The 11,272-nt window shown below is 26.2% G+C and overlaps 2 protein-coding genes and 1 long non-coding RNA gene across 4 annotated transcripts; 2 read left to right on the top strand and 1 right to left on the bottom strand.

Annotated features, from left to right (window-relative positions):
• Positions 1-602: 602 nt before the first annotated feature.
• LOC123259593 (V-type proton ATPase subunit E) lies at positions 603-3,106 on the bottom strand. 2 transcript variants are annotated; one of them, XM_044720187.1, is made up of 6 exons: positions 3,088-3,106; positions 2,630-2,717; positions 2,198-2,373; positions 1,968-2,136; positions 865-1,048; positions 603-799 (listed from the first exon to the last, which is right to left on the bottom strand). In XM_044720187.1, the coding sequence occupies exons 2-6, from the start codon at positions 2,660-2,662 to the stop codon at positions 681-683; spliced, it is 681 nt and encodes a 226-aa protein (XP_044576122.1). In that variant the 5' UTR covers positions 2,663-2,717; positions 3,088-3,106; the 3' UTR covers positions 603-680. The 2 variants fall into 2 exon arrangements, with proteins under 2 accessions (XP_044576122.1, XP_044576123.1); XM_044720188.1 differs by lacking the exon at positions 3,088-3,106 and adding an exon at positions 2,927-2,945.
• A 2,368-nt stretch (positions 3,107-5,474) lies between these two features.
• On the top strand, positions 5,475-6,256 carry LOC123259597. Its single transcript, XR_006508280.1, has 3 exons — positions 5,475-5,502; positions 6,006-6,024; positions 6,176-6,256. It is a non-coding gene; the product is annotated as an uncharacterized LOC123259597 (long non-coding RNA).
• A 1,515-nt stretch (positions 6,257-7,771) lies between these two features.
• LOC123259592 (elongator complex protein 6) lies at positions 7,772-9,040 on the top strand. The gene is made up of 2 exons (XM_044720186.1): positions 7,772-7,904; positions 8,114-9,040. Exon 2 carries the CDS (start codon positions 8,123-8,125, stop codon positions 8,975-8,977), a length of 855 nt encoding a protein of 284 aa, XP_044576121.1. The 5' UTR covers positions 7,772-7,904; positions 8,114-8,122; the 3' UTR covers positions 8,978-9,040.
• Positions 9,041-11,272: the final 2,232 nt, after the last annotated feature.

The following is an 11,272-nucleotide window of genomic DNA, read 5'->3' as shown; positions in this document are numbered from 1 at the left end:
AAATTATAAAATAAAAATAATAATAATAATAATCCACAATTTTCTTGAAAAACAATTTTTGTTACAAAAATTATTATTATTATAATTTTTATTGTGGGATTTATTATTATTTTTATAATTATAATTATTTTTATTTTATAATTTTAATAAAATAATATAAATTTTTCATAACTTTAAAATTTTTTCCGGGTTTATTTTTTCCAAAAAAATTAATTTAAAAAAAATCGCTTATTATCTATAGACGCATGTGGTTGCTAAAATAGTAAATATTATTCCGATGTATATATAACGCAAATAATACTGGCATTTTGCCAAGAAAATACATAATACTACCAATATATTAGTGTATTAACAACAATAATCATAATCACCCACAAAATAAACAGTAGGCCACTATATTATTTAGAACGCACATTAATAATTATATTAATTTATTTATATACTCTTAATTCATTTTTATAATTTTTATTTTAAATAAACTTCTATTGAGTCATTATAATATATCTGACGATCTTACCAGACATTTTGTTCGGCATACATTTTTCAATCCCGTTGAAAGTGTGCATTTTTAGATATTTTTAACAGTTGCGAATAAGGGAATGTTTTTTTTTACTTAACTTTTCTTTGTTATTTATTAATATTGGTATTTTTTTTTAAAAGATATGATTTATAATTAAAATTTAATCAGTGAACTTGCGGTTTGGATTGCGCCCGAACAAGGCTGACCGTATTTCTGGGACCAATTGCTGGGCAATCAATTCTAACCGTGCCTCCATGGTGTTGACGATCTTGATACGGCCTGAAAAATACTTTTATTAGTACCAAAAAAAATTGTACACATGATTATCTGTGAATTAAAATTACCTCTGGCAGCAATCAAGTCAACTCCACCGCAGCTCTCAGCTGGCAAGAAGTTATCCTGGTCTACTTTAATAACAACCTCCTTCTTGGAGACATTCTTATAAATTTCTTGGACTTCGTCGATAAATGATTCGACTAGTGAAATGTCCATTTGACGGACACGGAGTGTGACATTTTGTTCCATCAGCTGTTAAAAAATTTATTGGTTTATTATTTAGTATGACATTAATTTAAAGTTAGCAGTCACTTCAGAATTTTTTAATTTTATTTAACAAAAAAAATTTCTTCCCAAAAATCATTTTTAAAAAATTGCATTTTTAATTTTTTACATCTCAATTATTTTTTTTATTTTTTTGGAACTAATTTATTTCTCTAAAAAATTCTAAAAATTATTAAACATCTGCTACTTATTTTTCATTTAATTATTTATTCGAAATAAATCAAAAAATAATTTTTTATGACATTAAAATTAGCTGTCACTTTACAAATTTTTAATTTTATTTAACAAAAATTTCTTCCAAAAAATTATTTAAAAAAAATGGCATTTTTTATTTTTTTAAGTTTCAATTATTTTTCTAATTTTTTTAACACTAATTTATTTCTCAAAAAAATTCTAAAAATGATTAAATATCTTCTACTTTAATTTTAATTTATTTAGTTATTCTAAATGAATCGAAAAAAAATTTTTGACATTAAAATTAGCTGTCACTTTACAAATTTTCAATTTTATTTAACAAAAATTTTTTCAAAAAAATTATTTAAAAAAAATTGCAGTTTCAATTTTTACAGCTCAATAATTTTTTCTAATTTTTTGCCACTAATTTATTGAAAAAAAAAAAAAATTCTAAAAATTATTAAATATCTGCTATTTTAACTTTTATTTATTTTTTCTAAATAAATCAAAAAATAATTTTTTATGACATTAAAGTTAGTTATCACTTAACAAATTATTAATTTTACTTAACAATTACAGTAATTCTAAAAAATTATTAAAAAAAAATTGCATTTTTAATTTTTTTTTCTTATTTTTTTTTGTCATAATTTATTTGCTAACAAAAGTTCTAAAAATTATTAAAAATCTGCTAAATAAATTTTTTATACTGTACCTGGTAAAGAGCCTGGATAATTAGCAGCTTCAAAACTTCAGTGTACTTTTGTCGGTCTTGGCCAATTTGAGCCAGTCTTTTTCTAGCTTCGTCAAGGCAATTTCGTACGTGATCCTCTCGTACTTTTAAAACTTTGAGTCTCGCTTGGTTGAGCATGTTAGACGATTGACTGAAAGTGACAAAGTAATTTAATTAACACGCCCAATAAATAATAATAAAAAACAAATTACATTTTCTTTTGGAGCTCAACTTGTTTTTCCTTCTTCTCGTAGTACTCCATAATCTTGAGCCGCTGTTGCTGGACAAGACGACCCTTTTCAATGTTAAACTCTTCCTCGGCTTTCGCATCTATTTCTTCAGCTTTTTCATTGGCCTCTTGTTCGATGAAAGCCATCATATGCTTAATCTGCAATAATATATATAGAATTATATACAATTATTTGATTGATCAGCCGTGTCATCACTAATCGGAGTTCGATTATTATATCTACTCGAAAAAACACCTTCATTTTTTATTATTCTGCTCTGACATCTCAAAGAAGAGATAATTAATAATGTAATAAAATAAATACGTATTGAGGAAGACTTTGGTGACGAAAAAATATCAATAGCGATTCAAGGACCCTCAAAAATAATAAAATTTATTGTAAAAAATATCTCACCTGTTTTTGTACGTCAGCATCGCTGAGAGCCATGATTAGTGCTTTTAATTTGACAAAAAACTCGTCGCAAATACAATCGGCTGGCTGCCTGTAATTATTTATTAAAAATAATTAAGCGAAGGTAAATTTGAGGGTCTAATGATAGAAAAAGTCAACGCCTATAAAACACGACTGACTTCGAGCACTACCCAGTGATGATCATATGACCACATATAACATGACTTGTGCGCGCGCAACCTCTAGTCAAGTTGGTGCTTCATCTATTAGTTCATTTAATTAATTCATTAAATTACTTACTGATTATTGACAGGTGTAATTAATTTGTAAATTAACCATAGATTTTTTTACGGCGTTCTAATGAGTTTTGTCTTCAATTTTTGATCCGGAATAAAATTGAAAATTATTTACTAATCATATGATTTTGTGATAAAAAAAAAGCAAAGCTGAGAATCACTTACCAGTAAATGGCAATAGTCAATTCAATTGGAATTTTCTCAGCCACCCTGATAGCCACAGTTTCAGACCAACCGAGTTGGTGTCAGATAGTTGCCACCAACTTAGCGACAACTTGCGGTCAACTTCCGAATTTGTAACTGTTGGCGTCAAGTTGGCTACAAGTTTCTGGGAAAAACAAGACCAATCTACTGCCGCAATATTATGTCGCCAAATTTCTTGAGAAACTTGTCGTCAACTTGGTGCGAAAGAGTTTCGAAAGCAATTTTTGCCGACAGCTTGGTGACAACTTGGTGAACAACCGAGTTCATTTCCAAGACTTGCTGCCAACTTGGTGACAAGTTGCGGCAGTAAATCTACGGAAAGTTGCGACCGACTTGGCTATCAGGGCAGATAGCACTGTCAAGAAGGAATTTTTAAACTGACAGGTAGGAAAATTTTATTTTTTTAATGATATTAAAGTTAGCTGTCACTTAAATGAAAATTAAATTAGCCGACATTTAAAAATTTTTATTGAAAAAATTGTTACTATAAAATTAAAAGAAAAAATTTCACATGTAGAAAATTTGAAAAATTATACGTGCAATTTTTTTTAGTATTTTTTTACTTGCAATTTAAGAAGGGTTTATATTTTTTCTCTCTCTCGCTCTCTATTGGACAAACTAGAGTATCTCTGTCATACTTGTACAACTTATGGAATTTTAAAACGGATTTTATGAATAAATAAATGAAAATTTTCCAAAAAAGCGCTTCGCTCTTTGATGGATAATTTAATTATCCAGAAAATCAACTATCAACCGCTCTTAATTGTTAAAAAAAATAGAAAAATTTTTGAACGTCGGCTAACTTTACTATTATGTCACTTGACCATTTTTTAATTTTATTTAACAAAAAAATTTGTTCTGAAATTTTTTTTAAAAAATTGCATTTTTAATTTACTAAATTCTCTTAATGTCAATTTTTTTTCTCATTTTTGTATCCAGTAATTTATTTATTAGAAAAATTATTATATACCTGCCAAATTAATTTTCATATTTTTTTAACAAGTTAAAAATATAATTTCTGTGAATAATATTGCATAGACAATATTATTCACATATTTGATTTTTTATAATTTTATTACAAAACAAAAATGAAAATTAATTTAGCAGATATTCGATAATTTCAATAATTTTTGTAATAAATAAATTATGACAAAAAAAATTTTTTTTTTTAAATTGCCATGTAGGAATTTTATAAAATAAAAAATGCAATTTTTTATGACACTGATGTTGACAGATATTAAAAATTTTTTTAAATTTTATAGCAATTAAATTATTATAAAAAAAATTTAATTACAAAGTTCCAAATGTGAAAATTAATAAAATTTACAAGTGAAAATTTTTAGATGCATTTTTTTAGTGTAATTGATTTATTAAAAAAATTTTTTTGCAAATTATAATTTTTTATAAATAATTTTTTATAACAAATTTGTTTGTTAAAGAAAATTAAAAAAAAAAATTGTAAAGTGACAGCTATATTTAATATCATAATATAAAATAATTACATACGTATTTTAACGAATGAAAATAAAAAAACTTATAAAATTAAAATTAGCACACTCAAAAATTTTTTAATTGTTCTTTAATAATAAACTAGGTTTAAAAAATTATTCATGAAAATTAATTTAGCAGATATTTAATAATTTTTAGAACTTTTGTTAACAAATATATTGTGGCAAAAAAATAAAAAAAAAAAATTGAAATGTAGAAATTTTAAAAAATTAAAAATGCAATTTTTTAAAAATAATTTATTAAAATTAATTTAATTGTTAAATTAAATTAAAAATTGGTCAAGTCACAGCTAACTTTAATGTCATAGATTATTTTAGAAAAATTACACTTCTAATTTTTTAAATAAATTTTAATAGTTAGTCAACAAATAAAAACACAAGATGGAGTAACATTTTTGTGCATTCAGGTTGTCAGTCGGTAAATTCAGCTAATTGGCGGGAAAATTCAAATTGTTACCCAATTGCATCACCAATCAAATGACAAACGTCCGACACATTTTATTTTTATTAGTTCTTTTTCAATCTAAACTCCGTGATAAAACGCTTTAGAATCATTTCACTCAGTTGACTGACAAAGAAAGAAACTCTCAAAGAATTTTAATCAACAGACTCGATAGAGTCTGGCGCCAAGTTCCGTTCTCAAGCCAGACTACCGAGTGTGTATATTCGCTATGAGTGTGACTGCAGCGCCAGTCAAAATATGAACTACGGGAGGCTGTCAGAGTATGTTTTTATACGTATGTCAATAGCAAGAAACATAAAAATAAATAAATTTTATAAATAATTGTAAAAAAAAAAGTTATAAAAAATATGTGACAATTTTAAACACCGATAGAAGGATTTGTTTGTTAATGAATATTTTTTAACTGTTAGCAAATATTTATTTAAAATCAAAAGCAAAAATAGCATTTTCTTTTGACACTTTTTATAATCCTATAGCTGGAATACATGATAATAATTCAATTCACTAAATAAATTAACCTTTTTAATATTTATAAATACAAAAGATAATTATGAGCTATGATAGAATTCGGTATTTTACAATAAACGTTATTATAATGTAATATAATTAATACAAATAATTTATAAAAATGATTTTTGTTTATAAGAAATCTTCATATCATATGATATTACAAGCAAAACAAATTCACTCAACAAAATATTTATTAACTGTTAATAAATATTCGTTAACTATTAATAAATAGTTATTAACTATTAATAAATGTACTTTCCCTACCAAATAAATATTTATTGAATGTTAAAAATATTTATTAAAGTTTAATAAATTAAATAATTGTCTTCAAATAAATTAAATTATTAATAGTTAATAAATCCTTTTATCAGTGTAAAAATTGTAGTCTTAGCTTTTAGTTAAACGAATCAACAACAAGTACGTATAATGATAAAAAATAAAAAAGAATGCAGTAAATATTTCTGCTGGTATTTTTTAAGACACAACAACTCTGGTGTCTCATTTTTTTTTAATTTATTAAAATTAAAACAAAATAAATACTTCCACGTGTACTTCCTTATAATTTTAGGAATAATAGCCTCCCGTAACTCCGAAAGTAACCACTGCGAACGCTTCAGTCGATTTCATTTCCCCTACCATGGCTTCACTCACAGCGAATACCGTAAGCAGAACGGTTTTTTGAGGTTACAAATTTTTTTTCAAATTTATTTTGATTTTTTTTTATATGATATTTTATAATAGTAGTTGATGCTTTTTATTACGCGTATTACTTGATTATTATCAATTATCTTTATAATTTCTATTTAAAATTATTAAAAATAATTTCTTATGTAAAGAGCGGACGAATAACTTTTACATGAACTATAGCTTAAAGGGGATAGTTTGCTACCGGAAATGTATTAAGGTAGTTGTAGCGTGATAGGCATTTCAACAGAAAATTATGAAATTTTTTTTATTGAAAGATAAATATATTAATAATTCACTACCAAAATTTCAGATCAATTGACCGCACCGTTTTTGAGTAATTAATTTTCGAAATTGTATCTTTTACACGTAGAGGTATAGAGAGATGGTAAGGTTAGTATGAAATCTTTGGCCCACTCGAGTGGTATGGAAGATTTCATACTAACTTTACCATCTCTCTATACCTCTACGTGTAAAAGATACAATTTCGAAAATTAATTACTCAAAAACGGTGCGGTCAATTGATCTGAAATTTTGTTAGTGAATTATTAATATATTTATCTTTCAATAAAAAAAATTTCATAATTTTGTGTTGAAATGCCTATCACGCTACAACTACCTTAAATTAAAATTGTCAATTTTGATTATAACTAGAATTTGAATTTGCGCGCGCAAGCGCGCGCCTGACTGTAGCATTTGCATATATTTTCATGCTTATGATATATTCGAACAATCATGTTACGAATAGTTTGATGCCACATACATTTCATCTCAATTTTAAATTAGGACTAGAATGTGAATTTGCGCGCGCAAGCGCGCGCCTGACTATAGCATTTGCATATATTTTCATGCTTATGATATATTCGACCAATCACGTTACGAATAGTTTGATGCCACATACATTTCATCTCAATTTTTATATTAGGATTATATTAGGATTACAAAAAATACTGAAATCCGAACAAAAACAGTTTCACTGTAAAAAAATCACGCCAAGTCCACTTTCATAAGACTATTAGAAAAAAAAATTTTATTTCTTTACAAAAAGATATGAAATAAAAAATTAAAAAATCCAAGTAACCGATATGGTCGTATATGATTTTCGGAAATTAAAAAAAATTTTGTTGTAAATTTAAAAATTAAAAGAAACAATTTTAGAACGTACTTGGTGTGCGTGGTTACGAAAAATTTAACTTTTTATGAAATTCCTATAATTTATCTACTAGGACTTTTAAAAAAAATTGAAGGACACAATGACGCACACCAAGTACGTTCTAAAATTGTTTCTTTTAATTTTTAAATTTACAACAAAATTTTTTTTAATTTCCGAAAATCATATACAACCATATCGGTTACTTGGATTTTTTAATTTTTTATTTTATATCTTTTTGTAAAGAAAAAAACAAATTTTTTTTCTTAATAGTCTTATGAACGTGGACTTGGCGTGATTTTTTTACAGTAAAACTGTTTTTGTTCGGATTTTTATCTGCGAATTTCGCGCATGCGCACTAGCGCGACATTCAAATTTCAAACATGGCGACTTGTGGAAAAAACTAACACTGTTTGTCGAAGGTGTAACATTGAATTTTTAAGCAGATAAAATTGAATAAAAAGTAAGTAATTAATTTCTCAAGTTATTGCAATAAGTTTTATTATTATTTATTATTTTAATTTTATTAAATTATTAAATTATTTATTTTAAACTATCAGTGTTGTTTTTTTAGGTTAATTTTATTTATAATCAAGGTTATGAGCGTCAATAATTATATTTAAACAAATAGAATTTTGCATGCGCAAGTGTAATAAATAAAAATAATTTCAGATTCTAAATATGACAGACAGTGTGAAGCGAGCTCTTGGAATCGACCAGGTAGACCTTAATGGTAAATTAATAATGATAGACGAGCGCCATGGTACTGATGCTAATTTTATAATAAACACAGTACTGTCTAAATCTCTGGAAGAAGGTCGTGCAATTTGTCTGGTACTGTTTCACAATACCTTCGGACATTATCACAACATCGGTATGAAACTTGGATATAATTTAACTGTTTTGCGGGAACGTGGTGAAGTAACGGTTGTTGAACCGATGAAATCAATTGTGTGTAATATCGAGGAACTGGGTCACGATTCTGTGGATCCAAGTACATCAGAATTGGAAGAGAGATTGCGTGATACATTTATCAACAACACACAAATTCCCGATCCATTGAAATTGGACGATAATGTTATCCAGCATTTATTCACGTCATTGCGACACCAGTATTATGAAACTAAAAAAATACGCGAATCTGTGACGATAATTATTGACGAGATAACGCATTTATTTGACTTAAATTTGAGCTTGAAAGAAGTCTGGTTGTACACTAAATACTTGAGGTCACTAATGGAATCGGAACCTACGCTCGCGCTCTGTGTTATGGGTCACTCGTATCAAACTGACGCTGATAATTGCTATCCAAATATTATTGTACAAGTTATAAGACGGATGTCGCATTTATTTGTTATTACTGAACCTTTAAAAACTGGATACGCTAATGATATCTCGGGAAACATGCACGTACAGTGGAGGGTTGCTGCCATCAGAAAACAACACCATTGGTCTGAGCGTACAACTTATCAGTACAAATTATTAGATCGTCAGATAAAATTATTTACACCTGGTGGACTTGCTATTTCATCTTAAATTTGTAATTATTTTTTTGGATATATGATTGTCAAAAAAAAATATTTTTGATAAAAAAAAAAAGGACGAAATGTTTATAATAAAAATATTTTAAATGAAAAATTTATTATAATTTCGAGCATTATTGAATTAAAATTAAGTACTTACTTTATTTCAGTATTGAATAATCTGTATTATTTTGTGGCCAGTGTATTTATATGATAAAATGGGTTTTTATGGTTAAATTTGGTATCGTTGGAAAAGTCTTGATCTGGAGTTGTGCCTTTTCAAGGTTTCATATAAGTTTTACCAATAGTCAATTTATGATGATTATTTAGGCTGCATTTCATAATTATCTCTAGATACACATAACTAAAGAATGACGTATCTTGTAAAATTTTGACATTTTTAAAGATATAAGCTCATGCTGATGTTACACTCATCGAGACCTTTCATTTGAGTACCCACATCAATTTTTCATATATTTATATATTTTATATATATGTATATATGAAAAATATATAAAAATGCATGTGGGTACTCAAATTAAAGCTCTTGATGAGTGTAACATCAGGATGAGCTTATATCTTTAAAAATGTCAATAGTTAAGAAAGTACAGTGCCATTTAACATAATTAGGAAATGACCTTGTATCTTGTGGAATAATAACATTTTTAAAAATATAAGCTCATCTTGATGTTACACTCATCGAGACCTTTCATTTGAGTACCCACATCAATTTTTCATATATTTATATATTTTATATATATGTATATATGAAAAATATATAAAAATGCATGCGGGTACTCAAATTAAAGCTCTTGATAAGTGTAACATCAGGATGAGCTATATCTTTAAAATGTCAATAGTTAAGAAAGTACAGTGCCATTTAACATAATTAGGAAATGACCTTGTATCTTGTGGAATAATAACATTTTTAAAAATATAAGCTCATCTTGATGTTACACTCATCGAGACCTTTCATTTGAGTACCCACATCAGTTTTCATATATTTCTATATTTTATATATATGTATATATGAAAAATATATAAAAATGCATGTGGGTACTCAAATTAAAGCTCTTGATAAGTGTAACATCAGGATGAGCTTATATCTTTAAAAATGTAAATAGTTAAGAAAGTTCAGTGCCATTTAACATAATTAGGAAATGACCTTGTATCTTGTGGAATAATAACATTTTTAAAAATATAAGCTCATCTTGATGTTACACTCATCGAGACCTTTCATTTGAGTACCCACATCAATTTTTCATATATTTATATATTTTATATATATGTATATATGAAAAATATATAAAAATGCATGTGGGTACTCAAATTAAAGCTCTTGATAAGTGTAACATCAGGATGAGCTTATATCTTTAAAAATGTCAATAGTTAAGAAAGTACAGTGCCATTTAACATAATTAGGAAATGACCTTGTATCTTGTGGAATAATAACATTTTTAAAAATATAAGCTCATCCTGATTTTACACTCATCAAGAGCTTTCATTTGAGTACCCACATCAATTTTTCATATATTTATATATTTTATATATATGTATATATGAAAAATATATAAAAATGCAAAGCTCTTGATGAGTGTAACATCGGGATGAGCTTATATCTTTAAAAATGTCAATAGTTTACAAGATACAAGGTCATTTCTTAATTATTGACATTTTTAAAGATATAAGCTCATTCCGATGTTGCACTAATCAAGAGCTTTCATTTAAGTACCCACATGCATTTTGATATATTTTTCATATATACATGTATATAATATATATAAATATATGAAAAATTGATGTGGGTACTCAAATGAAAGCTCTTGATGAGTGTAAAATCAGGATGAGCTTATATCTTTAAAAACATCAATAGTTAAAAAAGTACAGTGCAATTTAACAAAATTCATCATTTAATAAAGCGAAATTTTATTATTTATAGTTCACAAGGTTGCTAATATATTTTAATTAACTAAATATTTCTTTTAAGCTAAATCAATAATGAGCCAACTTCAGTTGTTAATAAGAAACCAAAAAAAAAAATTTTATATGAATTATAACAAATATAAAAAAAAATATTATTGGGAAATGAAAAAGTGATAAACCTTGAAAAATGGGCGGCGCGAGTAGTAAAGATAATTATAAAAAATCAATAGCGTATGAGCAAGCATTAATAAAGAAAACGTGGGGAAAAATAGAAAATAATCTTCAGTATCATGCAAATGTTTTTTTTACCGAGTAAATTTTTATACAATTTATTCAGATTAATTATTCTCGTTTATCAATCCATATTAATTAATTTTTATTTCAT

The sequence above is a fragment of the Cotesia glomerata genome, linkage group LG2, assembly GCF_020080835.1.
Source record: "Cotesia glomerata isolate CgM1 linkage group LG2, MPM_Cglom_v2.3, whole genome shotgun sequence".
NCBI classification, from domain to species: domain Eukaryota; kingdom Metazoa; phylum Arthropoda; class Insecta; order Hymenoptera; family Braconidae; genus Cotesia; species Cotesia glomerata.
This window is presented reverse-complemented; position numbering and strand designations above follow the sequence as displayed.

Excerpts from the sequence above, each read along its gene's own strand:
- LOC123259593 (XM_044720187.1), bottom strand. The coding sequence starts at position 2,662 with ATGGCTCTCAGCGATGCTGACGTACAAAAACAG. Across the intron at positions 2,374-2,629 it reads ATGCTGACGTACAAAAACAG|ATTAAGCATATGATGGCTTT; the intron begins GTGAGATATTTT and ends ATATTATTGCAG. Across the intron at positions 2,137-2,197 it reads GTTGAGCTCCAAAAGAAAAT|TCAATCGTCTAACATGCTCA; the intron begins GTAATTTGTTTT and ends TGTCACTTTCAG.
- LOC123259592 (XM_044720186.1), top strand. The coding sequence starts at position 8,123 with ATGACAGACAGTGTGAAGCGAGCTCTTGGAATCGACCAGGTAGACCTT.